We start from the raw sequence: 27,155 nt of genomic DNA, 5'->3' as shown, positions 1-27,155 counted from the left end.
TAATAAGGGGATGGCTGCCTGCGATGATATTTCGGGAAATTTCGTGATATTTCTAGAGGAAGACGGTAAATAACCTTAGACTGGTACCCGGGGGAAAGTATGAGTTATTTCGTATCCATTCCGACATTTTTAACCTTTTCCCGGTAATGTAATACCCGGGTTATACCCGTTATTACAAAAGTAAGCTAAATTTACGATAATGAATTACTTAGATGGATTCGCTCTTCGGGGGTTAATTTGCGATGAATTAATCGATTATGTCAGCCTCTATTCAAGAAGATATTAATTTCAAGAAAATTAATTTTATATTGGGCGGTTATAAGGGCGTCTCGTGTTAGTTTAAGTTAAAATTAAAATTATTTAGTTTCTATTAATAGAACATTTATCGATATTGGAAACCTTCGGAGAATTTTTGAAGTATAATATTATTATTATACTTCAAAAATTCTTCACTCTTCACTATTCACAGATATGTATAAACACACACGAATGAAAATTTATCTTCTGAACTGTTAGCAGCAAAATAGAAGAAATATCTTAGATATTTGACCTACAAAAATAACACATTGCATCTTTATACATAAATGACCAATACAGATATTTCCACATGCCATATAGCCCCAAATTCCGATCTTGGAGTGCTGAGTTTTTTGTGAAAGCCTGATGAACGATAGGCTTACACGATATCAATCAATCAGCGCCCGCTATTGTGATGCACATTACTTCTCCGCATCATTTTCCAATCCGGAGCTCAAATTGTAAGCTCTTCACATCGCTGACACTCTTTGAGTCTCGGCAAACAAGGTATAAGAGTAGACTGTATTCTGAAGGTATTTTTGTGTATCTGATAGATTTACACATCTTGGTGGCTGGAAGTCTTCCGCAGTCGTTTTCAAAAGGCACTTTCTTTTGCGAACTAGTGAACTGTGGAACTGACTCCTGGTGGTGGTCTTCCCTGAGAGATACGACCTTTAACGATTTAAAGTTGTACTCCTCCCTCAAAAGCCGGCAACACACTCTGTAAAAATTTATGTCCACGGGCTGCGATTACTGCCTCTTTTGGGCGTCACGTAATTCCCGTTTTATATTAAAATATAAAATAAAACATGTTTTTTTTTCTAGTTTTTTTTGTAGGCATTTTAACTATCTACCATAATTTATTGTTAATTTAATGTTCATATCGGAATAATCAATATTTATTCAATGCCAAACATTTATTAAATCATCGAACATACTTATAAAGCAATAGGTAAGATGTATAATGTTTGTAAAGCTGATTTATCACTAATATGATTGAAAATAGTCATAATAGATCACAATACTATTAAGATTACATACAATAATATATTTTTTATAAATAATTAAATAAAATTACATATCGTTGCAAGAGTTTTCTTACTTACAACACATTATTTTATATAATTGTGAGGGGAAATTGTATCAAAATAAATGTTTTAATCAACGTTAAATTATTAAAAACATGGTGAAGTTAGTCATCTAAATAACGATAAAATCTTCAAATAAATCGCTCATATTTACGACTTATACCATGGCACAGCTTTCTCGCAGAACGTTCGATGGGACTTCATTAAACCGATGTATAAACAACCGGAGAGACCGAGGCTTTTTCATGCCAATCTGATTTTTTACAGCAAAAATGCATTTCCATTCAATTCCGTTAGGTCCGGGCGAGCGTGAATCGCGATATTAATTCATTTGGTATTTTCTTGTTAGTATAAGCCTCCGAAGTTTTACATTTTCATTCTCCTTATTTTTAATTAATACATCAATTAGTATATTACTACATAACTATAACTATTTGGTATGGTACCTTAAACGCTTTATACCTACCTCATTATATCTTACATATATAATGTCTAGTCCTTTTGAAGTAATGTAATAAAATAAACGCCCACGTATTTATTATAGTCTCAGAAAAATTTAAAAACAATATTCTATTCCACCTTTGTCTTTTATACAGGCCTATAATCTGTTTGACCAAGAATCTATGGATTTACGCAGTTTCCAAGAGAAATTTTGCCATTGCTTGCTCCAAAGATTCTTAAAGAGACTCAATGTTGCCGTGTGATTAAGAGTAGGCCATGTCCTCTAAAACTGACCACATTTTGAAGTCTAAAAGGTTGAGGTGTTACCTTGATTATGGCCAGTCTTCAGCTCTTATAAAGTGCGAGACGTTAGTTTCAAGCCAGGTATGGGAATTTTGTGCCTTGTGACCAGTTGCAGAATTCTACTGGAAAGTCCACGGTATATTTTTAAAAGTGTACTGCTGAGATGTTTCACAACATGATCCAAGACCGTATCTTGATATACATTGGCTGAAGATTTCACTCCTTTTTCATAAAAATGTAGTTTTGAGACTTCTTGATAAGACACGCCCCACTAAACAATCACTGACGCAGGATGATGACCACGTTGTACCTTTCCAACCACTTGAGTGACTTCTTTAGTACATTAGTACGCTTTATCATTTTTCTTATTGCAGTGTTGTTCAACAATGACAATTTTTTCTGAGCTATTCATCTGTGTATCCCGAGCGAAGGCGTTTTTTTTCGATTAAATCTCTTTAATTTTAAAGATTTAGGGCAGGTCTTCAGTCCTAACGGGAATAGTTTTTTCTCGCGATATTTTTATTACTTCGTAGAATTCTGGCTTTTACAGCATTACCAGCCCATGTGGTTGTAGCAGCGCGGGGCCGTTATTTTCTGGTCTTCGACAAACGAAGTGTTGTTGTATTTGGTGATAGTAAAATATAAGAACATACGAAACGATGACTGCGATCCCATTTTCTTTAACACTCACCATATTGTAATTGGATAATGAACACGATAAAATATCTGAAATGGCGCAAAATCGAAAAAAGTTAAGTTTTTATGTAACAGTATTTATGGGTAGACTAGTAATATAATAAGAACACCCTTAGTACTAAATCACCTGCATCACAAGCATACCTCAGACCCTCACGTACGCACAGCCAAAGTAGATGTTACACATTTAATATTTTTATTAACTTTCTCCTTTGGTAAATGTTTGAACTTTTTTATTAATATTATGTATTTCATCTTTATAACTGTTTTTTTGCTAGATACAATTTGTATCAGCTGTAGGATTACGAAATCAGCAATAAATTCCGTGGAATCATTTCAGGGAGAGATAATTAAAAAAATTTATAGAAAAGTTTAGTTTTATTTGGTACTTGGGTTTTTATTTAGGAATCGTCTTTATGAGCTAGCAAAATCTTCCATAGGTACTTTTATATGCATTTGTTGTGCTTCTAAACAAGATTGCTATGGTACAAACCACAGCGGATTCTAATGTAAAATATTATATTATTTTGTAAAAATAAATAAGAAAAAAATAAGGTAATTATAAATTCGCAATCTTTTAAATAGAATATCAGAATTATTTTAACAGTATTTACGGATCCAATAGGCTTTTATACAGTATTCAAACTAACAACTGTATTACTTAACATCAGGTGAGCCTCCTGCCCGTTTGCCCCCTGTTCGATACAAAAAAAATAACAACATAATAAGATAAGAACTATATTAGAACTTCACGTAACAAAGTACGTAACAAGCAATATTTATTTAACATAAATATTACTTACCATATAACTATAACACTTAAAATCAATCTCCATAATAACCGTACCGAAAACGTCATGTCACATTATACGCGTTGTAAGTGAACCAATAAACAAAACACGCAAGCATCTCTAAACTACAATAAAATGTATCCGTATTACACGAGAACATAAAATGAGGGGTAAACTTCACAACAATTATACGGTTCATAGATACTATAATAACAAACATAATCCACGGATGTAACTCAACAAATACACGATCAGAAACGGTTGAACCCGGTATAATTAACTAAAACATAAACTATTAGATAAGTTCAGTTCCCCGAAGGCTGTATCTGCCTTGTAGACGGGATTAGCTGTAATTATAACAAGGGGCTTTTCATCAACAGAAGTGCTCGAGATAAAATGTAATAACGATTTGTTAACCTGAATTAAATTAATAACTCGTAACGCCATTACTAGAATGTGTTCCCAGTAGGTATAATGATTTATTTTAGTAAAACATAGGCCTCTTACAAAAATGTATTAAGTAAATACGCCCCAAACATATGGCAGAAACATTGATATTTATAAGTATCATGTTTTACTGGAGTAGGCTATGGTAATTCTTTGCTAATTATTAAACTATTGCATAGATTTAATCGCGGGCTTTGAGCGCGGCGATCGAATTAAGAAATTCCGTAACGAAAATAAACCTAACAAATGATGACGTAGTATAGCACCTATACTACGTACTATCATACGCGTATGCTATAAGTCGCCAATACGCGTTACGCTCTAACGCGTATTGGCGACTAATAGCATACATGTGACTTAAGTAAATAATAAAATAATAAATAAATAAATACATCGGTCGGTATACGGTAAGTTGTATCAATACTTTCAACAATGTTAGTAATTAAGTTATTAGAGTGATATCTGGAACATTAAAATAGCAGATAATTAAATCGCAAGATTTTAAATCATTTGTTAAACATCGCATGTTTGATAAAAAACATTCCAATTTATATTTTAGATTAATGAACTAAAATTATAATAATTTAACTTAAGCTTTAAATAGGCAAAAAACGAACAACTTTATCAAGACCCGATCATAGTGATGTTGCAAAAATATCATGTAAATCAAAAAGGGATAAATGTCCCCTACATTACAGTAAATTTCCCTACCAGTTTATGCAAACCATAAAAACAGTAAAAACGTCGCTTATCGCCGACACACAAAACAATTTATACATTGAAAAACAAATTTTCGCTGAGTATAAATGAAATTCACTGTTCCATTGACAAGTTATGGATCCGGGTTGAAGCGGGACAGTTGTATATATAACTATTTGTAAGAATGAGATAGAACATAAAGCATGGTTTTGTAGCATTTGTTATTTCAGCCCGGTTATTGATCAAAAACATACATATACGAAGGTAATTGAATTATAAGTTCAAAAAATTACAATACAGTCAAAAAGTATACTAAATAGAATAGAATCTCCTAATTAGAATCTCGCTTGACCGTAAATTTTATTTTATAGTAAGATAAACTGGATAATAATTAATTACGAAGGGGAATGATAGCGGTGTGTGTATAAAAAAAGATTACAGAAAATAGACGAATATTTCTCGTCCAATCAAAGACATGCGATCCTTTTTTTCAGTAAGACGAATCGCAGTCAAGTTTAATACATTCTATATTATTATTAATTTTAAATTATAACTGCCGGTCATCTGGATTATGTGTGATTTATTTTTAATAAGGTTTTTTATAGCTAGCTAAAAAATAAACCCGAATGTGCTATTTTGAGATACTGGGTTTATAAACATGCCCATGTACCTGGTGCCTCGAATCATCGTAGATTTATGAATTAAACGTTTAAATGTTTTAATAATTTTGCTTACATAGTTATAAGTATTACTCTACCAACACTATATGGACTTATAATGGTCTGAATTAAATGTTTTTTTTACTTACGTATTAAGCTCGAGGTCCAGTCTAAATTTGTGGTTGAACGCTTTGATGAGAAGCGAAGTGCGGTGATAGTGTTTGCCGGTCTGAAACAAGAAAGTTTTATTACAAATAAAAATCGTGTTCATAAGTTTTTTATAATTAATTTATAAATACATCCATATTGAAACGGCATAGCATAATATTTTTTACAATTTAAAATCATCCGACGTCATACTTTTGAAAATACTATAATTAGAGCTTAAAGAAAATAATATATTTGTTGCTTGTTATGTACTTCCGATCGAATAGACGTTTTCCCAAATGCAATAATGCCCAGTGCAAGAATGCATAATAATTTCTATGAAAATGCAAACTATTTTCTCAATAACAAAAGCATAACTGAAGAATTTATTTATTAACATCGCTGAGAAATAGCTGAGAATTGTTAGTTAACACAAAACTAACAATATGCATTTTTATTATTGTATGAAATATTCAATCAGACAACGAAGGTAAGACGTATTTAAATAAAAATACAATATACGATTTTTAATTCTGATTTCAGTTGCATTAATTCGGTAATAACCTAATGTTAAATATTCTTATACAAAGTCTGGCAGCAGATTTCTCTCAACATAAAATCACGCTGTCAGCAAATTTTTACAAATAACTTTAACGCATTTAATTCTAAATTTAAAAAATCAGTAAGAGCCTCATGTAATCAACATAAAATTACAATACAAACACTTAATAAAAATACTATAAAATCAGTAATACAGAACATACACATTACTTAAGCATTCGCTCTATTCTGTTATAAAAATAGCACGAAGCGAATCGCAATACGCCTCATACATTTACCGTCAGCGCCTGCAAAAACCCATACAGCATGAAGTTAGTGAAATGGGTCAACAAGTTAGAAAGGGGAGGCTCTCACCATTTCCAGACTGCGCAATTATACCGTACTTCATTCTAGCAAGTCTTACTCGACAGTTAAATTTAATTTAAACACCATTGTTTCAGAATCAAACGAATGGTACCTTTTGTGTTTGGAAATATACTCGAGGTTACTCTTATACTGTTTTATTTATAGCATGGTCACGGTGAAGAGAATTTTAAGCGTTCACATAATTACACTCAATTTATTGTTTAATATTTACTTTAACTTGATTAATGGATTGTAACATTAATATTTTCATTGACCCACGAAAGCAATTAATTGACACTATATATTTTTTCGTTTGCTCCATACATCAAGGCCCGTCGATTCCACTTCGTAGGTCACTCTCGATGAGGGTCTCTAATTTAATAATCAATAGTCGAATTAGTACGTGTCGTCTGTCGACAGCTCATATAATTCCATTAGAAAAAGGACAGAAAACGGTTGTACAAACAAGGGATTTTAGCTTTCATATTGTTGTTATACATTGTGTGCGTTATTAAGGAAATATTATTTTGTGAGACAAAACTGGTTAGTGTTGATTATTAATTATTATTTACGTTCTATGTTTTGACAATATCGTGGATGGAACTGAAGGAAGCAAAACTGTCAAGTCTATAACATGTGCCTTTGAATAAATGTGGTTTTTAAAAAAGGTGCAGAAATAGTCCACTCCGTATCCTGTATTTTGGATATGAGACGGATATTAATACGATAATCTGATACAGTGCAGCGTCACAGTTATATATAAAACAGATATTTATATCAGAAATAGAAACATTTTTTTATAAGCTTGAATGATATATGGTGTATTAATTTTATACGGGTTGAAGTTGTAATAACAGACGAAGTTATTAAATACTAAAACTCGCAAAAACTTAAGTTTTATAATCAGTACTTAATGTAAATTAACAGAAAGTCGTCCACATAATATGCAGATGTATCTGTGCGTGTAGCAACACCTAGCTACGAAGTTGCTACAAGAGTTCTACGAAGTTGGCGCTACGTAAAACTCTGATTTGAATAGACAATGTTACACTAGAGTCATTGGGTGACGTTGAAATACTTTTAACGAACAGTTTTGATAACAATATTAATATTTACGTCAAAAAAAACTTTTTTGAAATGGTTTAAAAGCCAACGCAGTGATGTTAACTGTATTAAAGCTGTAACAATATTACGGTGGTTTAATCACATGACTGATACAGGATAACCGAATTTCGTGTCCATTTTCAGATATATTCGATAATGTGCTTTAAGTTTCATGTTCGTATATAATATAATATAGTACCTGGATGACCGAGCTTTGCTGGGATTTTTTATATTGTTTTTGGAGAGTATAATTAAGTACGAATTACATACTAATAAAATGATGAAATATGAATAATATTTTTCGATCTAATCGACAAAATAAAAAAAAATATGAACTATTTATTTAAAGAAAAAAATCATGAGTGTGATAAAATACGAATAAGTTGACATTTTCTAGAATCATTTCTAGCTAGCTAGATCGATTTATCGCCCCCGAAACCCCCCGTATACTAAATTTCATGAAAATCGTTGGAGCCGATTCCGAGATTACAATTAGGTATATATATAAAAGAATTGCTCGTTTAAAGATATAGGATATACCGAAACGTCATTACGGTTAAAGTTTTATATAAAGATCCGACAGACGTCCTGTCTACACGTCTTTAATTTCAAAATTTCAATTTTTAATAAGCCATTTTGATGAAAATTATTATTCCAATGTTATGACAATATCTAACGATCCAGCACATGGTCACACACGATATAACACAATGATAACAAAACTTTTTTTAAATTTCGGGACAGACTAAAATTAAAATTCGAATATTATTTAAAATTTGACACTGCGATGGTAGCGCCGTCTGTCGGATCCAATGTAAAACATTCCAAAATCAACAACAACTAATAAATTGAAAATTAATTAAAAAAACATTGTCCAGCGGACAAAATTGTGAATCTAAGCCATTCCCAGATCCCCTTGAACACACACAAAAAATTTCGTCTAAATCGGTCCAGTCGTTTAGGAGGAGTTCAGTCACATACACACGCACACAAGAAATATATATATTAAGATTTAATTAAGGAGAACATGTCTCACACATCTTCGTTATCTAGTATAAAAGATTATTTGCTTATAAATTGTAATGACGTAATTTTATTATATTTACAAACCTCAAAATAATAAGGTACTTTATACTTATTCGAATAATCATTATTTGAAACGCATTAATTCCTATACATACATAATATATATGATGTACTTTACATACTAAACATTTTATCATTAATTAATACGCATTTATTGTTTTTGTTCCATAGATGTAAAAATTACTTATAAAGGTTAAGCCTTGTATAAAGTTCAGTCCCGTTGTAATTTTCCATGCTTTTAAAACAAGCTCTTGTAATAATATGAAGGACTTAATATGCATAAAGCTTAACTAGGAATGTAATTTTTAATTATCTTTTGAAATAGCGAGTTTATAAAGAGATAAAGCTGGAATGAGGGTTGAGATAAGAACAATTACAGGGCGGATCCAGAGATTTATTAACTTAAGCCCTGACTCACTTCACTCTCACTATGATACCGTTGTAGCATCTTAATCCTTACTTGACTTAAAATTTTAAAATATTTACTAATATTTTTTGTTCTTTTAGTTTAGAAAATAGTTTGTGATTTTAATGTTTGGTTAACAATTGTTACTAGTACTAAGATCGGATTAATTTATAATATTCAATGTTATTCATGAATCTATTTTAGAGATAAGGGTCGTTTCTTTTTTGTATCACAATTAAACCTAACATTAAAGGTATATATTATGCAAGAAGAACCTTCAAGAGTACAAGACAGACGTAATATATTTTATACATACTATATTTAAAAAGTAGATACAGTAGAAAAAAACAAGTGAAATATTACATTCAATATAAAACATTGAAATATCTTTTTTATACATTTCCAAAGACAATACGAGAAATATGTTTCCAATAAGGGGTGTTCTCAAGCGAAGACGAGAACGCGTGAACGCTTCAGAGAACATTACGCACCTGAACAATCAATAAGTACTATCAATATTTCTTTGTGTTTTAAATAGATAAGGAAATAAGTTATTTACCAAATAAAATCGCTGTCCTGAAAAATTATCATATCACTTAACTAATCAGACATACATTATACACGGAATAATAACTTAAAATATTTTTCTATATACGAATCTCCTTCACATCATGTGCGGGGTTATAGTTGAAATATAGTATATGTATAAAATATAATAGCAACTCCAACAATTATAATCCAATTTGCTTGTAGAAGATTTTGTATGTATTATTTTCATGATTGCTTTTATAATACAGATACATAATATACCCATTCCATCAAACAATTAATTTACGAACTTTGGTTTGATTTTAATTATTTTATTAATTATTCCCGAATTGATAGATTACCGTACGATATTGATTTAAATACAAAAATTTATGATGTTCATATTGTATTAGTATATACATTCATATACATTTTGCAGCTTCATAAAGTAAGATATAGCTTGATAAACTATTGCATAAAAGCTTGAAACCATCTTGAAATTTGCAGTCTTGGTGATTTTGACACAACTATCAATTCAGGCGGAAAGTATTAAAGAATTTACATTTATGTGTTACCCCTTATCCTATAGTATAAAGTTAGTGGATGTCAAGAACTGCATAAATTTGCACAGATGCAAAAAATGCGTAACGCGAGTGCAGGTTTATTCTTTCAAAAGTTAAATTCTATGTACTTTCTAGATAAAGTTTGTAATGAATGGAAAACGTGCCGCCTCATTTTTCAGATAACTACTGAGAAATCTGGATTTCTTTTAAACTTAAAGCTTATGTAAGCTGCTGCTTTCAAAACTTGGAATTTATTTTTCAAAGTGTTAGACTTTTCTTCTTTGTAGGGTACGTCATTTTTACTTAGGAAGATTATTATGTAATACTGATTCAAGCCAAGTTTAATAAGAATGATAGACATACTAATGTGTTGAAGTGTATTTAATATTAATTGCATTTTTTTAGCGCTGTTTATGTCATGATCAAAAAAAGTATTAAGTATTTTTATATATTTTTTAAAATTTTGTGGATAATGTAAGTTAAAAACATGTTTTCTTTTTTTTATAACTGGGGGCAAACGGGCAGGAGGCTCACCTGATGTTAAGTGATACCGCTGCCCATGGACACTCAATGTCAGAGGGCTCGCGAGTGCGTTGCCGGCCTTTTAAGAATTGGTACGCTCTCTTCTTGAAGGACCCTAAGACGAATTGGTTCGGAAATACTTCAGTGGGCAGCTGATTCCACAAAATGATGGTGCGCGGCAAAAACTGCCTTGAAAAACGCAAAGTTATATAATTTTTTTTTCCCAACAAGAAAATATTGATATTGTACAGGTGTGTTTAGTATTCCAACAATTCGTTTATTGTAACTATTTATACCTGACTTAACTACCTGTGTTCCAGGAGTATCATCTAGAGTTTAAATATTTCGTTAACGTTTAGGTAAATCTTAAACTTAGTTAAAAGCAATTATCAAACAGCATTGGGCAGAATTCGGTTCGTTACTTGTGTAACCGATGTGACCGCAGTCAACCCCGGATAATTAGTAGAATTGAATTTTCATTATCAGCACTAGTGTAATATGTTTGTATTATGATTGTCCAACCAAAAGTTTTCACAGTCTTTTTCCGGAAACTCTTTCTTCAACTTCTTTTTTGTAAATGGAACTGCCATAGCTTGGTAATCTATGATTTTGGGGATAAGGGACTATAATATAATGGAAATATGTAAGCCATATCGACAAAATAGTTGTCAAACGTGAGGTGTCATGATGTCATCTGTATGAAAGTGCTATGCTATATATATAGTGTCTATAGTATTTTTCATATGCTTGTTTTTTTTGTTTCGTCTGATATAATTTATTCAGTTAGTCATTTAAGAGTCACCTGTTAGGGCAGGAGTTTTATAATATATCTATATATTATGAATGTTTTCGAATATGGTATGTTGGTTTGGTCATCTCGTTAAACAACGCCGTTTAAAAATTTATCTCCTATAAAACCTATAAAGATGCCTGTGATAATTTTAAAACTTATAGTTTAGACTCTCGATCAAAACAATATAATACATGGTACATGAAAATATCTCAAATAAAATATTTATACAATTAAACATATTTAATTCTTGACTTGTTTAAGCTATCGCGGAATATGGTTAAAATGAGTATTAAGTATATCCACATTTTTACACCATCACACAACACAACCAAATTATGTGTTACTTAGTTATAGTTAGAACCTTTTTATAAATATTATGTGTTCAATCTTTGGCTATATTTGTATTTGTTTGTTTTTATATATAAATTTTAGGTGTAGGAATACGAAATAAATAAACGTGATTGGGGTATTAGTATTAAAAACGTCTAAATTTGTCTATGGTATGACCGAACCATTCAATTGCAGACGTAACTCGTTTAGTATTTTCCTTTGCTTTGTTTTGATTTTCAATTCGCTTAAGGAAAAGAATAAAAAATTTGCCCGTCGGGAGATGCATTATTTGAAATAAAATCCGACCCGGGACGGATGAAACGTTTTAGGTAAATGCCTCGACGTTTTACGGTACACTTGTGGCCAACAAAAAGTGTACGAAAATAGTCTAAGAGCAACCAACCAGGATGCATTTCATTTTCCCTTTCTAATATTTTGAAGTACTCTCACACTTTATTTAATCTAATAATATTATTGGCTGAAGATCTGCTAACATATTATGTATTCTATAGTATTATTTTAGGCCTCATACAAAGATTGCACCTATTACATATGTGTTAGCTTCCGACATAGGAATTTTATTGTTATTACTTATTTAAGTTTTATCCTAAGCTTGGAAAGATTTATTTTGGTATTATATCAAATGTCATTTGTAAATGAAAATATAGGATATATACGGTACAGAAGTTGAGTAATTTGCAGTGGTAAATGAATATAATATCCGAGATGAAAACAAACGATGATAACTACAATAAAATCTGTAACGTGTAACTGTGTAACCCATTTAGTAGATAGTAGAGAGTAGAAACTCCTCCAGAATCATTGAAGTTCAACACATTTAATCAGCCAATAACAATAAAGGTAAAAACCTATAGTATTTGTCTAAACTCATTTTGTGTATTGCTTAGATGTGCATGTGTAAAACACGTTACAAAGTTACATAAATATTAATATATAGATAAGATTCATATTGACTTTTTGTAAAAGTTTTCAGTATTTTGTCTCGATTTTATAACTAAAATATACGTCTCCGTGTTTTGGGCGTCGTCAGGGCGTACGGATGATTTGTGAGCGTCGACAGAACGGTGCAACTTGGATTTATGAAAGAACCGTGCTCCGTCGCGCAGGAGATTGATTGCCCTCACAAACATTTTATTAGCAGGCATTTGTTTAATGGATATTAAGACGTAATACTTTATACTCTAAAAAGTAAAGTTTTCGAAAAGCTGTTCTGTAAACGAAATTACTAATAATATAACATTAATTTAATTGTAAAAAGTATCTTTAATATTAAAACAAAGTAATACTAAAAAAAACACTCATAACTCAAGATCGCCTGGTCGCCTTTTTGGTGAATTTTTCTCCGCTCCGAATAGCAGAATAAGTAATAAAATATGGAATAAGGTATCTATAATAATCAAATAACAATGAATAAATTAAAAAAAAATACGAATGCAAACAGCATGTGGTGACAAAACTACGCATCATACATCATGATGCATAATCAGGCTTTGATCTTGATAGAAACTCTGCAAAGCAATAAATATTTCTGTATCAGCATAAAACAAACATTTCTGTAAAAAGTTGTTTGAATGTTAATAATTAATACAACAAATATGATTACGTAATGAATATTTAATGAAATCCTAAGTTAACACTATGTTATAAGACTGTCAGGTGGATCAAAGTTAGCCGGGTAGTAATAAATATTGAAGGATTTTTTTAAATATTATGTTAGTTATAATTACTATTCTTTATTTTTTATTTGACAAAAATTATTATTTTATTTTTATATGCAGAAGGGCAGGAGGCTCACTTGATGCTAAGTGATACCAGCGCCCATGGACACTTACGTGCCAGAACTTAAATTTATTTTGTGTAACGAAGTTGGCGGGGGCACCTAGTAATATATTTGACCAAAACAAATCAGTGTATAAGAACAAAAATCAACAAAAGAAAAGATAAAAGAGAGCAAAGTGTGTAGATATATTTGGCCACTCAAGGCATTCGTATTAAAACAGCACTTTGTTTTGAGATACCTGCTACATTTCGGCCGTAACAGTTGAGTGGGTCTCGCAAAAAATATTCGCACGCTTTAATGTTGCCATACTCTGGATATACGTGGGGCTGAATTGTGTTTATGTGTCTACTTTATAATAATAACTAACCGTGTTAAAATTAAATATTCTTCGCCAACTTCAAGAATTGGGAACTCCCCTTTTGGTGTCTCGTGAATTCGCAACATGTGGCAAGGAAAAAATTATGGGAAGAAGAAATACAGAAATTTTTTAGCCTTAAAATCATGATAAATTGCACAAAACTGGCATTACTTAATACAATGAGTTAATTAAAACCTTAGAGAATGAGTTCAATATCAAAAACGCTTAAATGACGATTTAATTTCGACCAAGTTGTTAGCTGCTTAACACAAAAGATCAAAAAAATTACCCAGTGCTCAGCCAATTCCGAGCGACCTATTAATTTTTTACTTCCAAATTCCAGCTTCTTGCAAAATGGCAACTCATTGTTTGCTAGAGTTTGGTGAAATAATGGTCCCGGGGTTTGATACATAGCCTCTTTAGCTAATTAAAAACATTGGCCGGTCAGCGCTGGGTCGGCCGGGGCGGCGCCCGCCCTAAGTCAGCTAGAATTGATTACAGTATGAAATTAACATACTAATTATATCCAAACTATGTTTTCGAACGTGTGAGTTCGGTTTCTTTTTTAAAGGTTTAGTTTTCGAAAAACATATTCAAAAAAACTTGACGGTGTCCTAAATAGCTTTTATATTATTATATCTAAAAAAATTGCTGCTACAACCTTAAGGTCCAGGCCTCATATTACTGTATCTCGATTACGGATATCATCATCATTTGTTTGATAGGCAAGTAGGTAATCTGCCTGCTCTGCCACACACGCGCCGTTGATTTTTTTGGGTTTAAAGCAAGCCGATTTCCTCACGATGTTTTACTGCACCGTTCGAGCAAATGTTGCACATAAAAAGTCTATTGGTGAAAAGCCGGGGATCGAACCTACGACCTCAGGATGAGAGTACGTCTGATCTATTTTAAATTCAATGGCGTGTTTGTCTTGTGACTGCGTATTTGAGCGCAGATAATGCAATAATTTATTTTAATTTTAGCATGAACCATTTTCCCGCAGATATGATTTCAATGACTCGAAAGAGGCTAATATAAACCCGAATCCCAACCGTTATTTGCTTCCAAACGTAACATATCCTATGCAAACTGGCCCCAACAAATAAAAAGCGAAATTGGCAGGCAAATGTGGAGTAAATGCAAACTTTTTAAAACCTTTTCAGTTTTATATCTTAAGGGTAATATTGAAATACTTGTAGATGTCAAGTTTACCTTGATTTGGGAGGAAAATTAATTTTCATATAACTGGTAAAGGATCTCGTGAATTGTCAAATGGAAAATTTCTTTTGTGCCGAAATGAAAAACCGAATAATATAAGAATTGTTTTGAGGTTTCTTCAACGAAGTCAAAATATTAATTTAATGTACTTTTTGTTTCACATCAATTAAAGACACCAGTTGCAGTTACTAATGTGTTCAATCTGGAATTTTTTTTTTCGCTTTAATTTTGTGTAGATGACAGAATGATCACTTTTGGGAATAAATTGCATATTGACATCATTATGTTGCGGAGGTTATGAAGCAATCGTCATTACTTTCTTTTCTTTTTGCTAAAACATAATGGAGTATTAATGTATGTAATATTGCCAAAAGATGTTTGTTTTCAGAATAATAATATGACATTCTGCCATCTCAGAACTAATGTTACTAAAGTACTTCAAAATTTATAAATTCAAACAGTCACTGATTCTTTATAACTTAATTTCACTTAAGGTTAGTTCTAAACAACGACAAAAAGTACCGTAAAGTACAAAGTTTACCTAACTCGTTCTTAAGGAAAACTTCTAACTCCCTGCTTGCTTAAACTATTACAAAATAAATTTTATTTTATATGAGAAAATGTTATATTCTGCAAGATCCTGGAAAGCGTTACAGGATATATGTATGACTTTCTTTAGGAATCCTGACGACTAAACATAGGTTACCAGTTGTGTTTACGAATTGGCGAAAATCGAACATTGAGCCCAGTTATATGTAGTCTTTAATACCAATTTTACCATGCTCGAAAACAATAGTAATTATCTGGAATTATTAAAATATTGCATATCACAGGGTTTGAGAGCAGCTACTGAATCAAGAAACTCCGTAACGAAAATATACCTAACAATACGCCTTAGAGTAGGACAGAACATACTGGGTATTCACATCTCTCTGACGAGATCGGTGACGTAGCGTAAGCGCGGCCGATACTCCTGGGTTACGTCAGAGTGAGATAGACTATATAGGCGTGTTAGTCTGAGTCTGGTAGAGTGGTAGAGAGGTAGATTGAATTAATATCAAAGAATAAGAATACTGCATTAATAAAAAATAAATATTTATAATTGCATAAGTTGATTAAAAATGCTTTACAATAGCTTTACCGCGGCAGTTTAAAAAACAACTGTATAAGTATAATACTAGTTTGCCGATAGTTCATTTTTTGGATATTAAGAAATATTGTGTGAAAATAGAAACAAAGACAATATTCGGTGGATTGATGCAATTGGCGTCCCATTAGTCGACGAACTTTATAAGATGATAAATTTAGCACAGAGCAAAGTGGAGGGATGAAAAATGACGTTGGCAGCTTCCAAATCATACCAACGCCTGCTAAAGGTGCTCCTGCTATATGATGGAATGCTACAATTTTGCGCCATTGGTGTAAATTGATGAAGTGCCGCAGTTTCACGGTAAAGTTTCATTCACTACTCGTAAATAAAAATCGTGTTGAAATATCCAGAGCCTCCGATTATAAAATATACGTCAGGTATTTTGAGATTTTGTTGGTGCAGATCAAATACTCTCGGTACTGAATGCATTTGAGAAAATGATTTTTAGTTTATTTTCAGCATATGTTATGATATAGGATAGAGGATAAAGTGGAAGCTGTGGATTTTAATAAACCGTTAATGAATTAGCCATATACTTCATAAAGGCGTTGAATTAAAAGGGAATTTACCATGGAGAGCATTTTGAGGAGTTTTTCGAAGTGATACCTGTAGCTAAGTTTTATCATTGAGCGTCAAAGCAGAATACAAAAATCCACCCGTATCACGTAGACGCCCATTGTTCTATAACTGACGTTTTATAAGTTTTAGTTTAAGTTTTTGCTGCGACCCACTATGGGGAACCAGCTGCAGTATTTCTGAACCATTAGGTGGCGTCATATGAAAGTTTCACTTCAAAAACAACAAAAATTATATCAAAATGCAATATCATCACACAAATAACTAATTAATGCGAATATCAAAAGAGACACGTCAGTTTGTCGTTTCCAAACTAAACCTAAATCAACCCAGCAATCACCACTCTATTCAACTGTCAATGAAACATTGAAATGGACACAGCTACTCTGTATGCATTGTCCGATGTGAATATTGTCTGAACTATTTTCATACGAAATCAAATACAAACAGGACGTCTTTATTATACCCTTATCAAAACTAACAATCGGCTACTAACAAGAATGTAACAAACATAGAAAAATGTATGAGAAATAAAACGTTATTTTACAGCCAAATCTGCGATACCTATTGTATGAAATATATATTTTCTAATAACTCAAACTAAGATAATGTTCATCAACAGTCTTAGTGTTCTGTAATGTTTGACACTATGTTCGTGTGTCTGGAGATATTCACTACATTAGGATTATTAACATGACTTACAGTTCATTAAAAGTATAATACAAGCTTTTGGATTTAGTACTACTACTTATATTATATATAGTTATAAGGCGCTTGTTTCAATAAAAAAAAATCTCACAACCCCGTTAAAATTACGTTCTGACCTAATTTAACTGTCACACTTTATATCATAAATGTAATGTTTGCCAGATATATCTAACATTCATGATCTTCAAAATAACTAGTACATTAACATAAACATCTGCTATTTTCTTAGAGACTAGGCTGTTTAAGTGTAAAGATTTTACCTGTATTTAACGGTAAGGGGGTTTAATGTTTTGCTAGGAATCGGATCGCCGGCTTAGACGCTATCATAGACACTTAAGCCTTAAGCCATGGGCGGAGAATTTCACTCTTGTGTTGTACACGATAAAATAAGTGATTTTAAATGGAAGACCCAGTATTTAAGTTTTGCTAAATCATGTTTTACCTTAATATACCTTACCTAAATAAATATTTTCTAAAATATATATAACCATTTTCGTAAACATAAATTTTATAAACATTGAAATGCAATAAAAAATAAATCAGTTTCGCTTCAACATCTTTAGGCCTGGGCCTCAGATTTATGAATCTGTTTCATTATTTTTCATCCCTGACACACGTTGCCTACTTTTTGGGTCTAAGACATGTAGATTTCCTCACGATGTTTTTGTTCCTTCAAGCGAATGTTATATGCGCGCATAGAAAGAAAGTGCTTTGGTGCCTGGTATGGAAACTATGAACTCAAAAAAATACCAGCAAAACAGTGGGTTTTTGAGATAGGCTTGGGATTGGGATAGGCTTTTAACAATGTTTTCTTTAAAACCGATCAGCTCAATATAACCAGCTAAGTAATGCTATAATCGGGAATGAATGAATGTTAAGTAACACCGCCGCGTAGGGACACTCGCACTGACAGATGGCTCGCAAGCGCTCTGCCGGCCTTTTAAGAATCGGTACGCTCTTTCCATATACATAAATTATAGAAAACTGAATTAGGTGTAATTTGAAATCGACTTCTTTGTTATTTAATTATTCAAATGAGTCGAAATAATATAAGTTACATTATAAATAAATTCTAGTTACACAGATAAACTAAAATCAGATCAAAACAGTTCTCGCAATCCTGCTTAGTTCATATACAACTTTTGGATTTATAATATTAAATCAAACAAAGTTCTGCTTTATTAAAAGTTTTTCAAAGCATTCGATTAAAGATCGTGCAACTTAAAGATCTAACGAAGAGGAACTAATTGGAGCCAGCCTTGGAATATAAGCCGAGTGCAGTTTCTCAGTCTTATTTCTTATATACTTTTGAATTTATTTTATGGTAGGTATTTATTTATGCATATAAACGAGTCTAAGAGATATTTAAAATAACATTTTATTTTGTATTATTTTTTTCTGAACTATTGAGATAAATTTGTATTAAAACCATGTAGAAAAGGTACTGATCGTATGTGCAATTATTTTTGTTTATGTCTTTTAAAAAGGCTTAGTGTTGACTAGAAATATATATACACACTAGCAGACTCGGCCAAGCGTTGCTGTGGCTAAGGTTTTTGTTATATTACATAGTAGTAAATTAATCAAGGGAAACCGTAGGAGAACTTATGTGAAACGTTGGTACCACGACACGGACCTAAACTAAACTACCTTTAACTCAGCGCCATCTGTTAGAATTGTATCAAATAATAAACAAATGTTAATGTTATCGTAATTTTAGTAAGGATGCCTATTTTTTTGAAAATGAAATATAGCCTATGTCACTCAGGAATGATGTAGCTTTCCAACAGTGAAAGAATTTTTCAAATCTGCCAAGTAGTTTCGGAGCCTATTCAATTCATACAAACAAACAAACAAAAAATCAAACCTTTCCTCTTTATAATATTAGTATAGAAAAGTACAATTGCAATCAAAAGCGTTAAGAATTACAAAGACACTTAACGTTGAGTTACATGAAAATAAAAAATATTCAATGAAAATACTTGTCTCCTTTCATAAAATGGAAATTACGTTAAAAAAATTAATGAACAAATGAATAATACAGTATTATAACTTGATTAATTTTAGTGTTTGGTCCTGAGGTGTATACAGAATATATTCTGTACGCGTAAAAGTATTGGTAAGATATGATCTTTTAATATACGTATTGTATATAAATATCACCACATTTAGCATATTGCCCTTAAAAAGACGTTTAGACAGTAACAAAACACTAGTGGGTAAAAAAAATCTAAATACTATTTTATCTTAAAATAATTACAATTGCGTCTATTCATTTGTTATCTATATCCTAGCTTGTCCTAAAATTTTATCATTCTGTACCATAGATATTAAATTCAGTGATATTCATATGAATCCAAATGATTTGGTAAAATCTGAGTTGCCTGCATCACTTATATCGTCGGAAAATTCACACTAAACCTCTTAATATGCGAACACTTTCAAGTTAGTGCATAAATCCCGCAGTCCGCACTCGCCCGGCTTAATGTTGCTGAGTTATCGCCAACGGAATTTATCATGGCTTACCTACGTGGAAAATGCTACAAGTGCTGTTTATAATCTTCAATATTTATCACATAAATTGAGGATTCTTTTCATCATTTATTTGTTTTTCTTGGTATTAAGCAGTGTCTTCACTTAGGCTTTAAGTAATTATACTATTATATATTATTTATTATAATTACACAATATAATGAAATATAAAAGTTAACGATAGTTACCATCGAGATGTTATAGTATGTCTGTGAGTTGTACATGAATAAAATTTTGATAAAACTAAATAGACTGACTAAAAAATAAAATAATTTGTATAATGTAAAAGGAGGTAAATGGGCAGGAGGCTCATCTGATGTTAAATGAACCCGCCGTCTATAGACTCACAAGTGCGTTGGCGGCCCATAAATAATTGGTACGGTCTTTTCTTGGAGCACCCTAAGTCTAATTGGTTCGGAAATACTTCAGTTGTCAGTTGGTTCCACATGGGTGGTGTAATGGTAGTGCGTGGCAAAACCTGCACGTAATTTATAATTAAATTATTGTTGCAGTGTAGGGCAGAAAATATTGCTTAAGATTGTAAGAGAATTTATAAAGGAACAACTTGACGACGTATTTAGGAGTCCAGTTATAATATTTTTCATTCATAGGTAAGTTGGTATTGTAAATTATGAGAATAAAAAAAGAAGAAGTGATAACTGAGATTGTGTGTTCAAATCGCCGTGTGCATACCAAAATAGTCTAAAATAAATTGTGCAGTGAAACTGTGTTGAAAATATTCGAGTAAATTTTGTATATGATACAGAATTTAATGAAATAGTCCATTTCCGTTTGTCGTTTTGCGAGAACTGCTTAATAGTTGAAGTTCTTGTTTCTCTCCAGCTATAGCGGTAACATTTAAACGCTTTATCTTCAAAGTGAGACTCGTCTGCTATTGAGACGGCAGATAGTTTAAGTTAATGAAAAATTTCGTTTGATATTAATATTATGTCACATTTAATCTAGTAATGCTAGTCTAATAGTAAAGACGAGCTTTTAATCCCAGTTAGACAATCTATATGAGCAATTGGAGGGCAGGGAGATTTAAAAAAAAAACCTTTTTTTTTAATCTTGATGAAAAGATGAGAAATATGAGACAAAGTTTTTGGGTCAGGGGATTGCATGTATGTATTGCATAGTTGAGTTGTATAAAAATTATTAAATTAAATAGAAATCTTGTTATAATTAATACTTTGCTGGTTTAGGTATGTAGAACGTATATAGCGATTAACAAGCAGGATTGACAAAGCAACTGTGGATGGTGAAGACGGGTTTGGTGGTCTACGTCTGTCTACACACCTGAAACTTCTCCAACTAAAAAGTGCCCAAGCTGAGGCACGGTTCCAGGCGCTCAAAAGAAGGCATGGTGATCCATCGGGAAGTGGATAACCTGTTATCGCATCCCGCTGAAGGCGATTGTTGCTGACGCCTTGGGGTTTTAATGGGTATGCACAATTGAGACTCCAACACTAAGCTGTCGCTTGTAGGGCAATGCGTTTTCCCAAGTAGAAATTAAAAAAAAAAAAACAAAACAAACCCTCATACTAAAAGTAAAAGAGAAAGAGAGTACTAGAGTAGGGACAAATCAAAAGTTCCCATAACCGACAATGCATAGTGAAAAAACATGAAAAAGGATGAAGCAAGAGAGATATTAGCGTAGCAAGTGGGGATCAGTAGTCACTGCCTACGGGATAGTATAAAATAGCGATTGTAGATAAATGATTAATTTGAAAAATATATAGTATAATCGCGCTATCGATTTTCATAAAGATCTGAATAAATTCTTGTTCAAACCGCCGTATAGGACCATAAAATATCAATTTGCCTGTATGAATATCGGCACGACAGCATCTCATTCATAATGTATGAAACATTAATAATTCCATATATAAAATGTACATTTTTTAATTCTTTTAAGACAAAACGCCATGGACTGAAATGGGGTATGGAAATATTTAGATAAGCGCAAAATATACGCTTTTATTTTGTCAGATAAACGTGCTTTTTAAATTGTGCTTTCAGGGTTTGAGACATACTTTTTTATAACTAAATACTCAAATATTGGCAATATATATAATATTTATATTACATAAAGTGCCTTTGAAAGCATTTTGTTTGTATATTTTTATTTATATCAATAATCAATTATATGCTTAAATTTTTAAGACACTTCATCGAAGAAACACACATATCCACACTCCACATATGGATTATTCCGGTGTGCATATACTATTTTGTTTAAGCAAATTCTAAATTATAATGACGTCTCAGATATAGTATGAGCCACTTACAACTAGTTGTGTCAGTCATTGAAATAAAATTAAAAATATACGAACTGAATATATCAGATCTACGCCAGTATCATTAACATTTAAAGAAAAACACTTTTAACGGATTGAAGTTATGTATTATTGTATTTACAATTATTTAAACATAATTTTAAATTTAACCCACGTTTTGCGTGCTTTACAGCACATATAACTTCAATCTAATACTAGTATTAGTAACAACTAAACTAGATATTGATTAGTGGTTTATTACGTAAGAATGATTAATTAAAACATTTTTGTAGCTAGTGGCTAGTTAGTCCAAAACGTAAAAGAAAATATACTTACGAACCTCGAAATGACTTTTCGAATAGAGGCCGGAGTTAAAAGTTTTAGCTATGTCCGAAGGATGATTGTTATAAAATAACTTTTTATGGAGTTCTTAAGTCGTAAAGGTAAGGTTTTTTACGATTCGACTCCCGAGAGCTATCTTTATGTAAGGACCGCAAAATATAAGACACTCGTAAATAAATTGCGATTTGTAAGCCTTGTAAAATAAAAACAAGGAAATTCAATACCAAAATTCCTTTACACAGTTATTAATTTAGAAAAAAATATTTCTATTTTGTTCAAAATGGGTGACACATGTTTCGTTTCCAGTTTTTGCGTGGAATTTTAGTCTGCTTTAATTTACAAAGGCATTGGCTATACTGCAGGTTTGTCGGATACAATTTAATTGATAACAAACATATTATACTAAGGGCCTGTTTCACAATGTCCGGATAAGTTCCAAATAAGCTATTTTTTACTTATTGGTAGGATAAATAGTATTTTTGTGTTTCACGACTGTCAGATAGCGCTATACGTCATGAAATGCGAAGTATCTTATTTGGAACTTTTATCTTTCGAATAATTTATGTGTTGCATAGCTACTTGGTACTTTATCCATACATTGTGAAACAGGCCCTAAGAATGCGTGGAGTTTTCTAGGAAATTGAAATTAATTATGGTCTAGGACAATCAGTATTAGTTGGAAAAGACAGCAATGCGAAAGTGTTTCAACAAGTTACACACAACAATAGTACAGGAGAAAGTTATGTTACATTATAAATAATTTATAAATAATTGAAAACGTAAACCAAATGTTAGCCATAATCGCACATTTGAAGCCAAATTGAGCTCTTTAGTTTTTCCCACATTCGTCAATGAAATATAACTTTCTTGTTTCCGATAAGGTCCGAAAAGAAAACCCTTACACAAGCCAACATAGTTCTTTGGTAGCGTCGCAACGTAACACTACACCTAATTTAACGTTAGTTATAAGCTCATGTTTTAAACGGTTTAAAATAGTTAACACCCAGCTTCAAACAAAGTGTTTCATTTAACATATATTTGAACATCCCTTAGACCTTAACTCTAGTCACGTTTTAATAATAATAAGTATTCAACGCAAGATTGTTGTATATTCTTAGATATGTTAATGTTTTTAATTACACCACTTTGGATATATTATGATTAATTTGATTCAGTTACGTTTTGTAATATATAAGAAAACACGTAGTTTTTATAGTCTATGAAAATAGAAGATATTTTAATATAAATTTTCAATAGGCTTTTGAAATCTAAGAAATAAAATAATACAATCCTTTCATTTTAATAATTAGCATCTTTTCCGCAGCGATTGAAAATATTCCTGTCATGCCGGTGATTGAATTTTCCCTTTTTTCCGAGAAAAAGTGGGTTAGGGGGAATGGGGTTTGGGGAGAAATAATTACGAGGAGCTCTGATAACGCTGTGTAATTAAGGATTCTGTTTCCTTACATTGTTTTTGTATTAACGTTTATATTGGAAAGTAATTGTTTTGCGCGAGAAAAGCAATAAATTCTTATCAAGAACAAAGTTTGATCATAAAAGTGTATAAAATAAATAGTTAATATTGTATAATTAAAAGTATTTTATAGTATCTTAACTAAGCCGTCCATGGGCGGCGGTTTCACTTAACATCAGGTCCTGCCCGTTTGCCCCCTAATCTTTAAAAAAAAAAGTACTAATTTATTGTATTAAGTGATAAACTAATTAATAAAATTATTGATTTATAATTTTAATGTTTCGAATGTTTCGTTGGATATTGTATTATTTTATTTCTTAGATTTCAAAAGCCTATTGAAAATTTATATTAAAATATCTTCTATTTTCATAGACTATAAAAACTACGTGTTTTCTTTTAATGTTTCATTATAAAATTAAAGAGTAGATTTATCTTCTTTGCAATTAATTTTTACACTCTTTAGGTATAAAGTAACGCAGAAGATGATAATTATAGACTTATGGCTTACCCTTGATCGTGGTCGGCTGACACCCTGGTAGTCTTGTCCATATCGTCCCTGAAACAAAAGCATTACGATTCAATTTTATCCAAAAAAAAATTATATTTGAATAGATTCATTGAGTCAAAAGATTCTAAACGCCTTGCAATTTTAATAAGACGAAATCGGAGTAACCAAAAAGCGTATCTCAGAATACCAACTGGCCCACATACTGCTAGAAAGATGCTGTGGGGGATGGTAGTATTCGAACGACAAAGGTAGCATTCGCAAAGAGTGGACTAGTAATGAAAGCTTGGCTTACTGAACCAGCGTAAAGAAGGATAGGCTAAGAAAGATACAGGCTAAGGTATTTTTTTTGTTTTTTTTTTATTGATCAGTTCCATAACTCAGCAGTGGCACAAGAAACGACGAAGTGAAACATGTGCAATGCGAGCGACGTCGCCATCATTAACCAAATCAGGATTGAACCTAGTTTAAAAATAAAAATAAAATTACTTTTATTTTGGAACATAAGATTATCAAGGTATCACTTATTCCACGTGATTACATTTATTTATTTATTTACACTTCGTTGCTAAAGAAATACAAATAACACAGTATATATAAATTTTAAAGTACTATGTATGGTAATAAAGTATTTTAATTGATTTAATTGTTTATAATTTGGCAAATTAAGCTCTGAAATATATCTATTACAAATTCAGCAAAATTGTAAATGAACTTACAACAGAAGACAACAATAAAAGACATGACCTTTCAAAACTAGAATTTAATATTTAACATCAAAGCGATCTCTTTGTTCGCTTGCGGTGATCGCAAAATTATTGAAATCCACAAGCCAAATTAACTTTCCCTTAGAAACTTTCAATATAAACTATTTGATGTCGGATAATCCGGGGAAACGTTGTTACAAGGTTGGGTAAAGTCGAAAACAACCGGCAACAAAGTTGCGCGGTTGAGAAAATTTGAAAAACAACCTAAAATTATGTAGATACGGGTATGCTAAAGGGAATACGTAATAGTGTTCCGAGTTTATATTTAAATTGTTCGCCAGGCTCCCACATCCATCTCGGATGTAGGCACATTACCATAGCGACCTCAGATTTATTGTGACCTACGCCAGTGATGTTTTTGAACCGGTCATAAATTTTACTAACACGTATATTTGACAGCTGTCACTTTGATAGTCCTTTATTCAAACGTCGGACGTAAAAAGATTTGTTCATTTTAAAATGGTAGGTATTAGTGCGAATGATAAGAAGGCAAGAAGGTCTTCCTACATATAAAAGTTGTTGGGATGTGCTGATTTATACAAATTTTTACATTTTGAATGCTCATGATTTGTGTTATTCCGAATTTTAAATATGTAAGTATGTAATTTAATCCATGTTTCTTTTTCCTTTACTCACAGTGGTTGTCTGGAAGAAATCGCTCGAAAGCGATAAAGCCGCTAGTTGCTTTTCATTAAGTTATATTTTTTATTTTATGTAATGCAACGAAGTGTTAATAAATAAATAAATAGAACCCAGTGTTCTGTTATTTTTGATAATCATTAACTTAGGCCATTGTCAAGTCATCTTGTTTATGTAAATTCGAATGCTAAAATTAATTTAGACCATAGAACCTTAAAATATTTCACAGAATTCCGAGATATGTTATGAAATTTCGTCGCCTGCTCTTTGAGACGCGGAATATATTTCCTAAGGACTAATTTCCTCGACAACTCTCTGCCTTCCCACTCCTGCCATTCAAGACTACATTTTTTGCTAACAAATTTCTTTCCTTTACAAGAATTTACGACAAAATTTCTCTGTGACTTGTTTTATATAAGATAGAAATTTTTAATATAATTTTAAAATAACTTATAATACTACTAGAAACTATGTTCACAGCGCAGTTTGTAATCTTATTAATAAATCAATTTTGGAACCTTCATTTATCACTAGAATCAGTTGGATAATGTTAAAGCCTCAAAAACAGTATGGAGGCACGTTAGATAACACTCGAATCGATTCCATATGGATTAGGTTTTTGATTATTTGCAAACAAATACTCTACACTACATAATATATATGATCAGGTATAATATTGCTAGTAATGCTTTTATATAATAGTTGAATATATTTACGTACCAAAAATAACGAGATATAATGATCATTAAAACATAAGGTTATGAAAAATAATGTCATTAATATCGGAAAACAACACGTATCAAATATTCCAATAAGAATTAGTTTCCTTTCATACATTTGAAATAAAAAACTGAACCTTGCGACAAAGAAAAATATATTTTCTTTGAATGAACTTCAGATATCCTGACCTAACTACTTTTTCACATCAAAAGGCGTCGGATTTTCATACAATTTCCTCTTGCCTTTGTCTCGAACACTGAGTGATTTGAAACACCTAATA

General features: G+C 31.6%; 1 protein-coding gene across 9 annotated transcripts in view; it reads right to left on the bottom strand.

Annotated features, from left to right (window-relative positions):
* LOC111001032 (disintegrin and metalloproteinase domain-containing protein 11) overlaps window positions 1–27,155 on the bottom strand; it is a 338,822-nt gene that overhangs the window by 106,377 nt on the left and 205,290 nt on the right. For all 9 annotated transcript variants that reach the window (XM_045629101.1, XM_045629099.1, XM_045629106.1 and 6 more), the window contains exons 7-8: window positions 24,753–24,800; window positions 5,571–5,650 (exon numbers count right to left, since the gene is read on the bottom strand). In XM_045629101.1, the coding sequence (XP_045485057.1) occupies window positions 5,571–5,650; window positions 24,753–24,800 (128 nt within the window). The remainder of the gene's footprint in view (window positions 1–5,570; window positions 5,651–24,752; window positions 24,801–27,155) is intronic.

This window comes from Pieris rapae, chromosome 8, assembly GCF_905147795.1.
Source record: "Pieris rapae chromosome 8, ilPieRapa1.1, whole genome shotgun sequence".
Taxonomy (NCBI): domain Eukaryota; kingdom Metazoa; phylum Arthropoda; class Insecta; order Lepidoptera; family Pieridae; genus Pieris; species Pieris rapae.
This window is presented reverse-complemented; position numbering and strand designations above follow the sequence as displayed.